Consider the following 12,160-nt stretch of genomic DNA (forward strand, 5'->3'; position numbering starts at 1 on the left):
CGGAGCTGTGGACGAAGTCCAAGTGCATTGCCGGAAACCTAGCGCCCCTCAGTGCGATGGTCTGGTAGGTCTCAGTGTGGGCAAGTCACTTACCTTTAAGGTCCACTAGAAGGTGTGGGGTCGCAGGAAATCTGCTCCGAGGAGTGGTTGTTCCACTGTGGCCAGCGTGAACTCCCACAAGAAGTGACTACTCCCGAACTGCTCATCCCTCAATATGGATCCCGCTAGCCTGCACCTATTACCCAAACCTGTTGGGGTATCACGCTGACCTCTGCTCCTGTATCTACCAAGAAGCATCTACCGGACAGGCGGTCCCAGACGCACAGGAGGCTCTCGGTGGCCAGCCATCGTGGCCATCAGCAATGGCTGGACTTTGCCGTTTCCCTGTTACTCGCTTGGGGACTGGCATTGGCAGGCCTCAGTGCCCCATCTTCGGAGGTAGAAGCACCATCTGTCACTGACTCGCTGCTGCCTCTCATCTGCTGTTCCTTGCTTGGGACTGCTCTGGACTGATTGCGGGACTTCTTTACAAGCCCCATGGTAGCTGAGCATTTCTGTTTCCACAGAATTTCTGCCCGTGCTGCGATTTTCTGGGGGCCGGTGAAATTTGCATCTGCCAGGAGCAGTTGGATGTCTTCAGGCATCTGTTCCAGGAAAGCCTGCTCGAACATGATGCCAGGCTGCTCATCTCCCAGGAGGGCCAGCATCTTGTTGATGAGTGCCCACGGGGATATGTCTCCAAGCCCATCTTGGTGGAGCAAAGGTGCTCCTCGCTCTCACTGCAAGTCTGAATGTCTCGATTAATAGCCCTTTGAAGGCAATGTAAGTACCTTCCAATGGTGGCCTGTGGATAAAGTTGGCCATTCTGCAGTCTGCGGATCCAGGGCGCTGACCTCATGGTAGTACAGGGTGGTCTCTGCTGTGATGCCCCAGATTTGGAACTGAGCCTCTGCCTGGTCAAACTACACACCAGGCCAAACTGTCCAGAAGGTTGGGAGCTTCAGGCCGACTGTGCTGACTGGTGCTTTGTTCTCCATCGCGAAGTTTAGATTCCTTCTAAACCATCGGGGTCATCAATTGTAGCCGACTGCTACAAAGAAACACACTTGCAGTGTTGGAGGTTAAGCTCAGATTTATTGAGGCTGTAAAGGCTCCTTTTATACAGTTAGAGTTCCTGCAGTTTGTTTGATTGGCTGACATCAGCTGCATGAATAACACTAACAGGCGGGAACATTCTTGCATGTGAATGCCCTCCTTCCCCAGCCTGTTATTGATCTTTTTGGGCAGCTGGTCTTGTACTGCTCCAGCTTTTACCCCCACCAGTTTGTTCTCTTGGATCTCTGTCCATGTGTGCTGCCGCGCGATGTGCCAGCCCGATCTCTGCAATTGCGGGCTGCCACAGGAATTTTTAAAAAAACTTCAGAAATTAAAAATCCACAATAAACACAAATGCAACTGATACTAAATAAGCTGGGCAGCATCTACAGGAGAAACAGTTAATGATTCTACTCGATAACCGTTCATTACGACTAGTGAAAAGACATGGACTTGAAGCACCACCCCTGTATATCTCTCCATCAATATTTTGATTGTATAGCAAGTTCAGCATTTTTGTTTTTTTAGCAATCATTCCTGTGCACGTCTGTTGTATTGTTTGGTTTGTGTGCTTTTGAAATAATATTAAATTAATTTATACATTTGTATAAAATTTAAAACAAAGCAGCCTACAAAGCATTGTAACACACATAAATTGTGTGTTTGCACATTTCAAGAGTTGGATCATCCAAGAACAAAGTGTTAGAGCCCCATAATCAAACTGAAAATGATTCCAGTCTTTTGTGTCTTTGCATCACAATAGAACATGGAATAGTACAACACATATTGTGCTGACCTAAATAAATCTGTTCTACACCAATTTCATCCTTCCAACCTCTTACCTAATAACCCTCTCTAATTTTCATACATCCATATATCTTTTTAAGTGCCTTTTTAAATTATTCATCAGCCTCCATCGCAATCCCCAGCAATGCATTTCTGACACCCACACTGTGTAAAACAAACAAATGGATAGAAACTTGGCTCTGACATCTACCTTAAACTTTCCTCTGTTCTCCTAAATAGGTCTGGTATTTATTATTGTCACCCAGAGAAAAAGATGCTGGCTTTACACTATTTAAAACTTTTTAAATCTTGTATACTTGTAGGTCAGCTCTCATCTTCCATCACTCCAAAAAGTAAACCCCTAGCTTGGTCAACCTTGCTTCTTAAGACTTTCTCCTATCCAGGCAATGTCTTGGTAAATTTCCTCTGCACTTCTTCCAGATCTTCCATTAACTTGTAATGAGGTGATCAGAACTGAACATTATGGCTCTTGAACTCAATTCCCTGGCTAATAAAGGCCAGCACACTGTACACCTTAACCGCCCTATCAACTAGTGAAGCAACTTTGAGTCTGTGACTTTGACCTCTGTCTGGACCACCACACTGTTAAGAATCCTGCCATTAACCACTTACCAGATCTCCATCTTCCTTTGGGAGATGACATTTTCTTAACATCCTCTGATCTTTAAACATATTGTTTAAATCCAACCATTGCATTATTGACACATGAAGATAAATACATTATTTGTATTCACCATATTTGTCCCTCAAGTCTAAAGCACCCTGATGAAATCTCTTCCATCTATTTTATAAAACAGAAACGTTCCAGACTAAGTAGTCTTTTCTCATAACTATACATTTCCATTGTTGACAATAGCTTTATGTGATTCTTCCTGCACCATAGTGTTTTCAAGTTACCTTTTCTCTTAATATCATATAAATTTTTGGTTCTGATTTTAGACTGTCAGTTAAAATGTTCTTTGGGAGTAATCACCATTGAGTTTGGAAGTGCTGCATTGAAAACCAATAATGCTGAAAATTGATAATTTCAACAACTGGTTAAGCATTGATATTATAATGTTTGTTTGCATATTCAGTTCAGTAGTAGTTAACATCTACACACTGCACATGCCTGTTAAAATTTCTAGGCTCTGAGTGTATTGGTCTCTTGTCCTCAATTTGGATAAAAGATCTGTTATATGTTGCATATATTCAGATATAATGAGTAGTTTCAGAATGTCTGTTCAGAGCAGCCACCTTTGGTCACAAACTACATTTATACTGAATATGTAAATGAGCTATACATTGCTGATGCATTGTGGCTGAAAAGTTGGTGTGAGAGTAATGGACTTTAATCATGGTGTAATGGGGAAAGTACTCGTTTGGATGGGCTTGGAAAACTAATCTGGCAAATCAAATAGCAGATAAGGCTTTAAACCAAATAGTTGCATGGGTGTGTGGGCAGTTCCGGTAATGGAAAATTTAGGAAGTTGGAAAATGGGCAATGCAATAAAATTGGTAATGATAACCAGAGAGACCTAACTGCCAATGCTGGAATGTTGATTGAGCAAAGAGAAACTGGAGGCACTCAATGGGTCAGATGGCATCTATAGAGAGTTATAGTCAGTCAATGTTTCTGATTGGGGACCCCTTATTAAGACTAAAGTAGGAAGGAGAGATATTAAGTACAATAACCAAAATCTCGTAGAAAGAATATGTTCGCAAACCTCTGAGAGTAGAATCTCAATGAAACTGGAAACAAGACACAGTGGTACAAAGACAAAATTAACCACACAGGTCAAGAAGTGGATAAGTTCCAGTAGCCATTAGAGAGATGTAGTTGCATTATACCAATTCCAATATATTTAACTTTTGGGAGGGGCATATGATACAGAGGTGGGGACAACCCTGAATGTAAAGATGATAAAGGCAGTATAGATGATCTTGTCTCAGAAAATCAAGTGAGCAATTAGTTTAATGCAAATACGAACTGAATAACAAAATGCATATAAATGTATGCATCAGAAAATCAGAGGAGCACTTCAAGATGCACAGGAGACTACAGAGGCAGGAATCTGAAATTGAGCACAATCTGCTGGAGGAACTCGGTGGGAGAAAAAGAATGGTCAACACCCTAATCATGGAATACGTGAACAGGCAAATCAAATTTTTTGATCACAGATCTTGGTGATTTTGACGAAATGCTTCTGAGACTTGAGTGTACAGACATTTGTTTTAAAGTTGAGAGTGGTAACTGCTGACAAATACAGATGCATAGGTTAGATTGGTCTTTTTCCTTGAGGTTCTGAATGCATATCGGGTCTATTAAAAATAATGTACTTTCAAATAGCATGCTAATATTCACAAAGGTTTATAACAGAACATTACAACCGAGTACAGGACCTTCATCTCATGATATTGTTCCAACCCATAGAGGTACACGATCCTTTATCTGGAATTCTTGGGGGACAGTGTGTTCCGAATTTCAGATTTTTCCAGATTTCAGAAAGCCAGATTTAAGCCCACCTGAATTGTGCTGCCGTACCTACCCCCACCACCTTCAAGTCGCGCCGCCGCCTCTCCCCTCGCCCGCCCGACTCGCGCCGCCGCCTCTCCCCTCGCCCGCCCGACTCGCGCCGCCGCCTCTCCCCTCGCCCGCCCGACTCGCGCCGCCGCCTCTCCCCTCGCCCGCCCGACTCGCGCCGCCGCCTCTCCCCTCGCCCGCCCGACTCGCGCCGCCGCCTCTCCCCTCGCCCGCCCGACTCGCGCCGCCGCCTCTCCCTTCGCCCGCCCGACTCGCGCCGCCGCCTCTCCCTTCGCCCGCCCGACTCGCGCCGCCGCCTCTCCCCTCCCCACTTGCCAGATTTTGGAGCTTTCTGGATTTTAGATATCCGGATAAAGGATCGTGTACCTGTATATACCTAACAAAACGGGGCCCTCCTTGCCTCATAACCCTCCATTTTTCTTTCATCCATGTGCCTGTCTAAGAATCTCTTAAAGTCCCCTATTCCAGACATCACTTCACTAAAAATGCATTTCAGGCGTTCTGTGTTTATATATTAAAAATAAAGGCCCTGATGTTTCCCCTAAACTTTCCTCCCTTCAATTTGTACAGGTGTCCTCTGATATTTGTTACTTCTTCTCTGGGGTAAAAGGTGCTGACTGTCTTATCTATGCCTCTCATAATCTTGTAGACTTCTACTAAGTCACCTTTCATCCTGCTTTGCTCCAAAGAGCCCTGGCTCTATTAATCTTGCATCATAAGGCATATTCTCCAATCTAAGCAACATCCTGGTAAATCTCTTCACCACCCTCTCCAGAGTCCAGAAAAGAACACAATATTTTGTGTGATCTCACCAGCGATTTTTAGAGCTGCAACGTTACCTCACAATTCCTGAACTAAATCCCCTGATTAATGAAACCCACTATACCATCAGCCTTAACTGTCCTATCAACCTGAGAGATCTAAGGATTGGCATCCCAAGGTCTCTGTTTTTCCACACTTAAGTATCTTGCCATTAAGCGTGTACTCTACCTTCAAGTTTGGCCTACCAAATTGCATCACCGCTCTCTTATGTAGATTGAACTCTATATTCCACTTTTCCATCCAACTCTGCATTGTATCTATATCCTGTTGTAACTTAAGACAGCCTTCAACACTATCTACAACACCTCCACCTTGATATCATTTGAAAACTTACTGACCGATCCTTCTACTTCATGCAGGTCATTTATAAAAAAATTGTAAAGAGCAGTGGTCTCAACAGATCCTTGCAGTACTCCACTAGTCACTGACCTCCAAGCAAAATACGTTTTGTTCACTACTCTCTGCTTTCTACAGGCAAGGCAATTCTGAATCCATAGAGCCAAGGCTCCGCGGGATCCCATGCCTCCCCGGCAAGGCTCCGCGGGATCCCATGCCTCCCCGGCAAGGCACCGCGGGATCCCATGCCTCCCCGGCAAGGCTCCGCGGGATCCCATGCCTCCCCGGCAAGGCTCCGCGGGATCCCATGCCTCCCCGGCAAGGCTCCGCGGGATCCCATGCCTCCCCGGCAAGGCTCCGCGGGATCCCATGCCTCCCCGGCAAGGCTCCGCGGGATCCCATGCCTCCCCGGCAAGGCTCCGCGGGATCCCATGCCTCCCCGGCAAGGCTCCGCGGGATCCCATGCCTCCCCGGCAAGGCTCCGCGGGATCCCATGCCTCCCCGGCAAGGCTCCGCGGGATCCCATGCCTCCCCGGCAAGGCTCCGCGGGATCCCATGCCTCCCCGGCAAGGCTCCGCGGGATCCCATGCCTCCCCGGCAAGGCTCCGCGGGATCCCATGCCTCCCCGGCAAGGCTCCGCGGGATCCCATGCCTCCCCGGCAAGGCTCCGCGGGATCCCATGCCTCCCCGGCAAGGCTCCGCGGGATCCCATGCCTCCCCGGCAAGGCTCCGCGGGATCCCATGCCTCCCCGGCAAGGCTCCGCGGGATCCCATGCCTCCCCGGCAAGGCTCCGCGGGATCCCATGCCTCCCCGGCAAGGCTCCGCGGGATCCCATGCCTCCCCGGCAAGGCTCCGCGGGATCCCATGCCTCCCCGGCAAGGCTCCGCGGGATCCCATGCCTCCCCGGCAAGGCTCCGCGGGATCCCATGCCTCCCCGGCAAGGCTCCGCGGGATCCCATGCCTCCCCGGCAAGGCTCCGCGGGATCCCATGCCTCCCCGGCAAGGCTCCGCGGGATCCCATGCCTCCCCGGCAAGGCTCCGCGGGATCCCATGCCTCCCCGGCAAGGCTCCGCGGGATCCCATGCCTCCCCGGCAAGGCTCCGCGGGATCCCATGCCTCCCCGGCAAGGCTCCGCGGGATCCCATGCCTCCCCGGCAAGGCTCCGCGGGATCCCATGCCTCCCCGGCAAGGCTCCGCGGGATCCCATGCCTCCCCGGCAAGGCTCCGCGGGATCCCATGCCTCCCCGGCAAGGCTCCGCGGGATCCCATGCCTCCCCGGCAAGGCTCCGCGGGATCCCATGCCTCCCCGGCAAGGCTCCGCGGGATCCCATGCCTCCCCGGCAAGGCTCCGCGGGATCCCATGCCTCCCCGGCAAGGCTCCGCGGGATCCCATGCCTCCCCGGCAAGGCTCCGCGGGATCCCATGCCTCCCCGGCAAGGCTCCGCGGGATCCCATGCCTCCCCGGCAAGGCTCCGCGGGATCCCATGCCTCCCCGGCAAGGCTCCGCGGGATCCCATGCCTCCCCGGCAAGGCTCCGCGGGATCCCATGCCTCCCCGGCAAGGCTCCGCGGGATCCCATGCCTCCCCGGCAAGGCTCCGCGGGATCCCATGCCTCCCCGGCAAGGCTCCGCGGGATCCCATGCCTCCCCGGCAAGGCTCCGCGGGATCCCATGCCTCCCCGGCAAGGCTCCGCGGGATCCCATGCCTCCCCGGCAAGGCTCCGCGGGATCCCATGCCTCCCCGGCAAGGCTCCGCGGGATCCCATGCCTCCCCGGCAAGGCTCCGCGGGATCCCATGCCTCCCCGGCAAGGCTCCGCGGGATCCCATGCCTCCCCGGCAAGGCTCCGCGGGATCCCATGCCTCCCCGGCAAGGCTCCGCGGGATCCCATGCCTCCCCGGCAAGGCTCCGCGGGATCCCATGCCTCCCCGGCAAGGCTCCGCGGGATCCCATGCCTCCCCGGCAAGGCTCCGCGGGATCCCATGCCTCCCCGGCAAGGCTCCGCGGGATCCCATGCCTCCCCGGCAAGGCTCCGCGGGATCCCATGCCTCCCCGGCAAGGCTCCGCGGGATCCCATGCCTCCCCGGCAAGGCTCCGCGGGATCCCATGCCTCCCCGGCAAGGCTCCGCGGGATCCCATGCCTCCCCGGCAAGGCTCCGCGGGATCCCATGCCTCCCCGGCAAGGCTCCGCGGGATCCCATGCCTCCCCGGCAAGGCTCCGCGGGATCCCATGCCTCCCCGGCAAGGCTCCGCGGGATCCCATGCCTCCCCGGCAAGGCTCCGCGGGATCCCATGCCTCCCCGGCAAGGCTCCGCGGGATCCCATGCCTCCCCGGCAAGGCTCCGCGGGATCCCATGCCTCCCCGGCAAGGCTCCGCGGGATCCCATGCCTCCCCGGCAAGGCTCCGCGGGATCCCATGCCTCCCCGGCAAGGCTCCGCGGGATCCCATGCCTCCCCGGCAAGGCTCCGCGGGATCCCATGCCTCCCCGGCAAGGCTCCGCGGGATCCCATGCCTCCCCGGCAAGGCTCCGCGGGATCCCATGCCTCCCCGGCAAGGCTCCGCGGGATCCCATGCCTCCCCGGCAAGGCTCCGCGGGATCCCATGCCTCCCCGGCAAGGCTCCGCGGGATCCCATGCCTCCCCGGCAAGGCTCCGCGGGATCCCATGCCTCCCCGGCAAGGCTCCGCGGGATCCCATGCCTCCCCGGCAAGGCTCCGCGGGATCCCATGCCTCCCCGGCAAGGCTCCGCGGGATCCCATGCCTCCCCGGCAAGGCTCCGCGGGATCCCTATGCCTCCCCGGCAAGGCTCCGCGGGATCCCTATGCCTCCCCGGCAAGGCTCCGCGGGATCCCATGCCTCCCCGGCAAGGCTCCGCGGGATCCCATGCCTCCCCGGCAAGGCTCCGCGGGATCCCATGCCTCCCCGGCAAGGCTCCGCGGGATCCCATGCCTCCCCGGCAAGGCTCCGCGGGATCCCATGCCTCCCCGGCAAGGCTCCGCGGGATCCCATGCCTCCCCGGCAAGGCTCCGCGGGATCCCATGCCTCCCCGGCAAGGCTCCGCGGGATCCCATGCCTCCCCGGCAAGGCTCCGCGGGATCCCATGCCTCCCCGGCAAGGCTCCGCGGGATCCCATGCCTCCCCGGCAAGGCTCCGCGGGATCCCATGCCTCCCCGGCAAGGCTCCGCGGGATCCCATGCCTCCCCGGCAAGGCTCCGCGGGATCCCATGCCTCCCCGGCAAGGCTCCGCGGGATCCCATGCCTCCCCGGCAAGGCTCCGCGGGATCCCATGCCTCCCCGGCAAGGCTCCGCGGGATCCCATGCCTCCCCGGCAAGGCTCCGCGGGATCCCATGCCTCCCCGGCAAGGCTCCGCGGGATCCCATGCCTCCCCGGCAAGGCTCCGCGGGATCCCATGCCTCCCCGGCAAGGCTCCGCGGGATCCCATGCCTCCCCGGCAAGGCTCCGCGGGATCCCATGCCTCCCCGGCAAGGCTCCGCGGGATCCCATGCCTCCCCGGCAAGGCTCCGCGGGATCCCATGCCTCCCCGGCAAGGCTCCGCGGGATCCCATGCCTCCCCGGCAAGGCTCCGCGGGATCCCATGCCTCCCCGGCAAGGCTCCGCGGGATCCCATGCCTCCCCGGCAAGGCTCCGCGGGATCCCATGCCTCCCCGGCAAGGCTCCGCGGGATCCCATGCCTCCCCGGCAAGGCTCCGCGGGATCCCATGCCTCCCCGGCAAGGCTCCGCGGGATCCCATGCCTCCCCGGCAAGGCTCCGCGGGATCCCATGCCTCCCCGGCAAGGCTCCGCGGGATCCCATGCCTCCCCGGCAAGGCTCCGCGGGATCCCATGCCTCCCCGGCAAGGCTCCGCGGGATCCCATGCCTCCCCGGCAAGGCTCCGCGGGATCCCATGCCTCCCCGGCAAGGCTCCGCGGGATCCCATGCCTCCCCGGCAAGGCTCCGCGGGATCCCATGCCTCCCCGGCAAGGCTCCGCGGGATCCCATGCCTCCCCGGCAAGGCTCCGCGGGATCCCATGCCTCCCCGGCAAGGCTCCGCGGGATCCCATGCCTCCCCGGCAAGGCTCCGCGGGATCAAAATTACTTTTCTACAGAGTGAGATAATTTTTGAAGTAAAAATGTGAAAGGAACAAAATAAACTTCAGGTTGTATGTGTAGCAGTGAACTTTAAAATCCAGCAATGTAATAATCCACAGTAAGTGGGTAATGTGAATCGGCAAGTAGATTGCAAGTAGTATTCATCTAGGAAGTGGCAACACAGACTAGCTTTCATGATGAAGAGCAAATCTATCGTTATCCTGTGGCCCCTTAACTATGCCACTTTCATTGGGTTGAAATTGCATTTTGTTCTCCTGTACAATGAGGGTACTGTTTTTGAGGTTTAAAATTCACCTCCAAACTGGCATTCTAGCCATGCTCTCCTTTTGAAGTGGCATTGGTAGATGCTAGATGGTGTCATAGGATGTATGACATCTGATAAAACTAATGTTGTTTTTCTTGATTTTATGCTAAATCTGGTGGGCAGGATGTTGGTATTAAATCATCCACTTGCCTTCCATTTCCAAAAAAAATCAGTCTAATTCAACATCATGTCCACTGGTTTATGTTAAGAAAACTGCACATTATATCACGGTTTAATGAAATAAAATGATGCAAAGCTGTTCATATGGATCTGTTAGAATTTAAAACTACTTTTGGGTGATTATATTCTTAATTTGTTTTTCTAGGGCACTGTTGGTTCTATTTTGGATAGAAAAGATGAGACAAAAACACAGGATATAATTTGCGAACATTTGGGTAAGAAAACTGAAGCAAAATATTCTAGAAAAACCTTGAACTCGATCATTTTTTTGTTTAATCCCTAATGGTTAAGATGTCAAAACATTTTAAATGCTAATAGACTCTTTTATACATTTGCAGGATTTTGGCATTGGCCAAAATAGGCATTTATTATGCCCTTAATTGTCAATTCCAAAATGCATCTCAGGCAGTAGATTCAGTAGTGTAGCTGGAAAAGGGCTTCCATGATTTAAAGATCCCCTGTTTCCAAATCTAGGTGGTGTGCAGCTGGGAGCAAAGCCAAGAGTAGTGTGGGGCTCGTGCATTTTTGTGTTGTTTTAATGGTAGTGTTTGTTTTAGTAAATATTAATAAAGAATAATGATGAATTGGTGCATTGCTGTACAAAATTTTGCTAAAATGCAACACGGAGCAAGCAGCCCAGTTTGATGGTTAGCTTGTGCGTTATGGAGCTACATTCATCCAATCAACTGGAGTGTTTTACCACACTCTTAAATTTCATCATGCAGACAGTGGAAAAGCTTGAGGTACTGCAGAATATTTGACCTCTAACCTTGACTTGTTGGCAGGGTTTTAACATTCGATCCAACAGGAATCTAGTATAATGGTCATTGCTTGTGTGGCTTGCATTTTCTCAGTCTGCAATAGAAACATAGAAGATAGGAGCAGGAGTAGGTCATTCGACCCTTCGAGCCTGCTCCGCCATTCAACAAGATCATGGCTGATCTTAAAGTTCAGTACCCCGTCCCCGCCTTCTCTCCGTAACCTTTAATACCCTTATACTGAAGAAATAGATCTAATTCCCTCTTAAATATATTTAATGAACCTGCCTCCACTGCCCTCTGTGGCAATGAATTCCACAGATTCACCACCCTCTGGGTAAAGAAATTCCTCCTCATCTCGGTCCTAAATGGTTTGCCTATTATCCTCAAACCATGGCCCCGGGTTCTGGATTTTCCCATCATTGGAAACATCCCATCTGCATCCATTCTGTCCAGTCCTGCCAGAATTTTATATGTCTCTATGAGATCCCCTCTCAATCTGGGATGCTTTTTTTAAACCAAAACTGGTTTCAAAATTATGGGTAAATAGAATTGATTAATGAGCCATCTTTAGCCAACATTTCAATTACTTGCCTTGTAATGAAGGTATGGTCCCTGAGAAATAGCAGAAGGAGACTGAGCCCAGGATATTGCTTTTTGGTAAGGTAGGACTTGCGCAGTAAATTGTCGAGCCCTGGAAAACATTGTAGAATAGACTTAAGGCTATAGGTCCATAGTTCCCCAAAAGTGGCAATGCAGCTAGACGAAGGCAGAGTTAGACATATTTGCACTCATCAGTCAGGACATGGAGTGCAGGAACTGAGATGTCATGTAACATTTGAGCAAGAAGTTGGAGAGACCACACTTGGAGGATTGAGTATGTTCTGGTCAGCAAAAGGAAGAATATCATTAAGTTGGAAAGAGTTTAGAAAAGATTCTCAAGAAGTTACTGGGACTGGAGGGACTGTGCGATAAGGGGTAAGGCCAGGACTTTTTCATCTGGAGCCTAGGAGGATGACAGATAACCTTATAGAAGTATATAAAATCGTAAGGGACATATAGATGGGTCACAGTGTTTTTAACCGCGTAGGAGGTCTAAAACTAGAGGGCATCATTTTATGGTGAGAAAGCAAAGATTTACAAATGAGCTGGAGCAACTTTTTTCATAGGGGAGGTTGTGCATGTATATGGAACAAGTGGCCAGAGGAAACTGGAGAGACACA

The 12,160-nt window shown here is 52.6% G+C and overlaps 1 protein-coding gene across 3 annotated transcripts in view; it reads left to right on the forward strand.

The window, feature by feature from the left end:
* abce1 (ATP-binding cassette, sub-family E (OABP), member 1) overlaps positions 1-12,160 on the forward strand; it is a 66,278-nt gene that overhangs the window by 19,762 nt on the left and 34,356 nt on the right. For all 3 annotated transcript variants that reach the window (XM_069926311.1, XM_069926310.1, XM_069926312.1), the window contains exon 7: positions 10,325-10,394. In XM_069926311.1, coding sequence (XP_069782412.1) covers positions 10,325-10,394 — 70 coding nt within the window. The remainder of the gene's footprint in view (positions 1-10,324; positions 10,395-12,160) is intronic.

The sequence above is a fragment of the Narcine bancroftii genome, chromosome 3, assembly GCF_036971445.1.
Source record: "Narcine bancroftii isolate sNarBan1 chromosome 3, sNarBan1.hap1, whole genome shotgun sequence".
NCBI classification, from domain to species: domain Eukaryota; kingdom Metazoa; phylum Chordata; class Chondrichthyes; order Torpediniformes; family Narcinidae; genus Narcine; species Narcine bancroftii.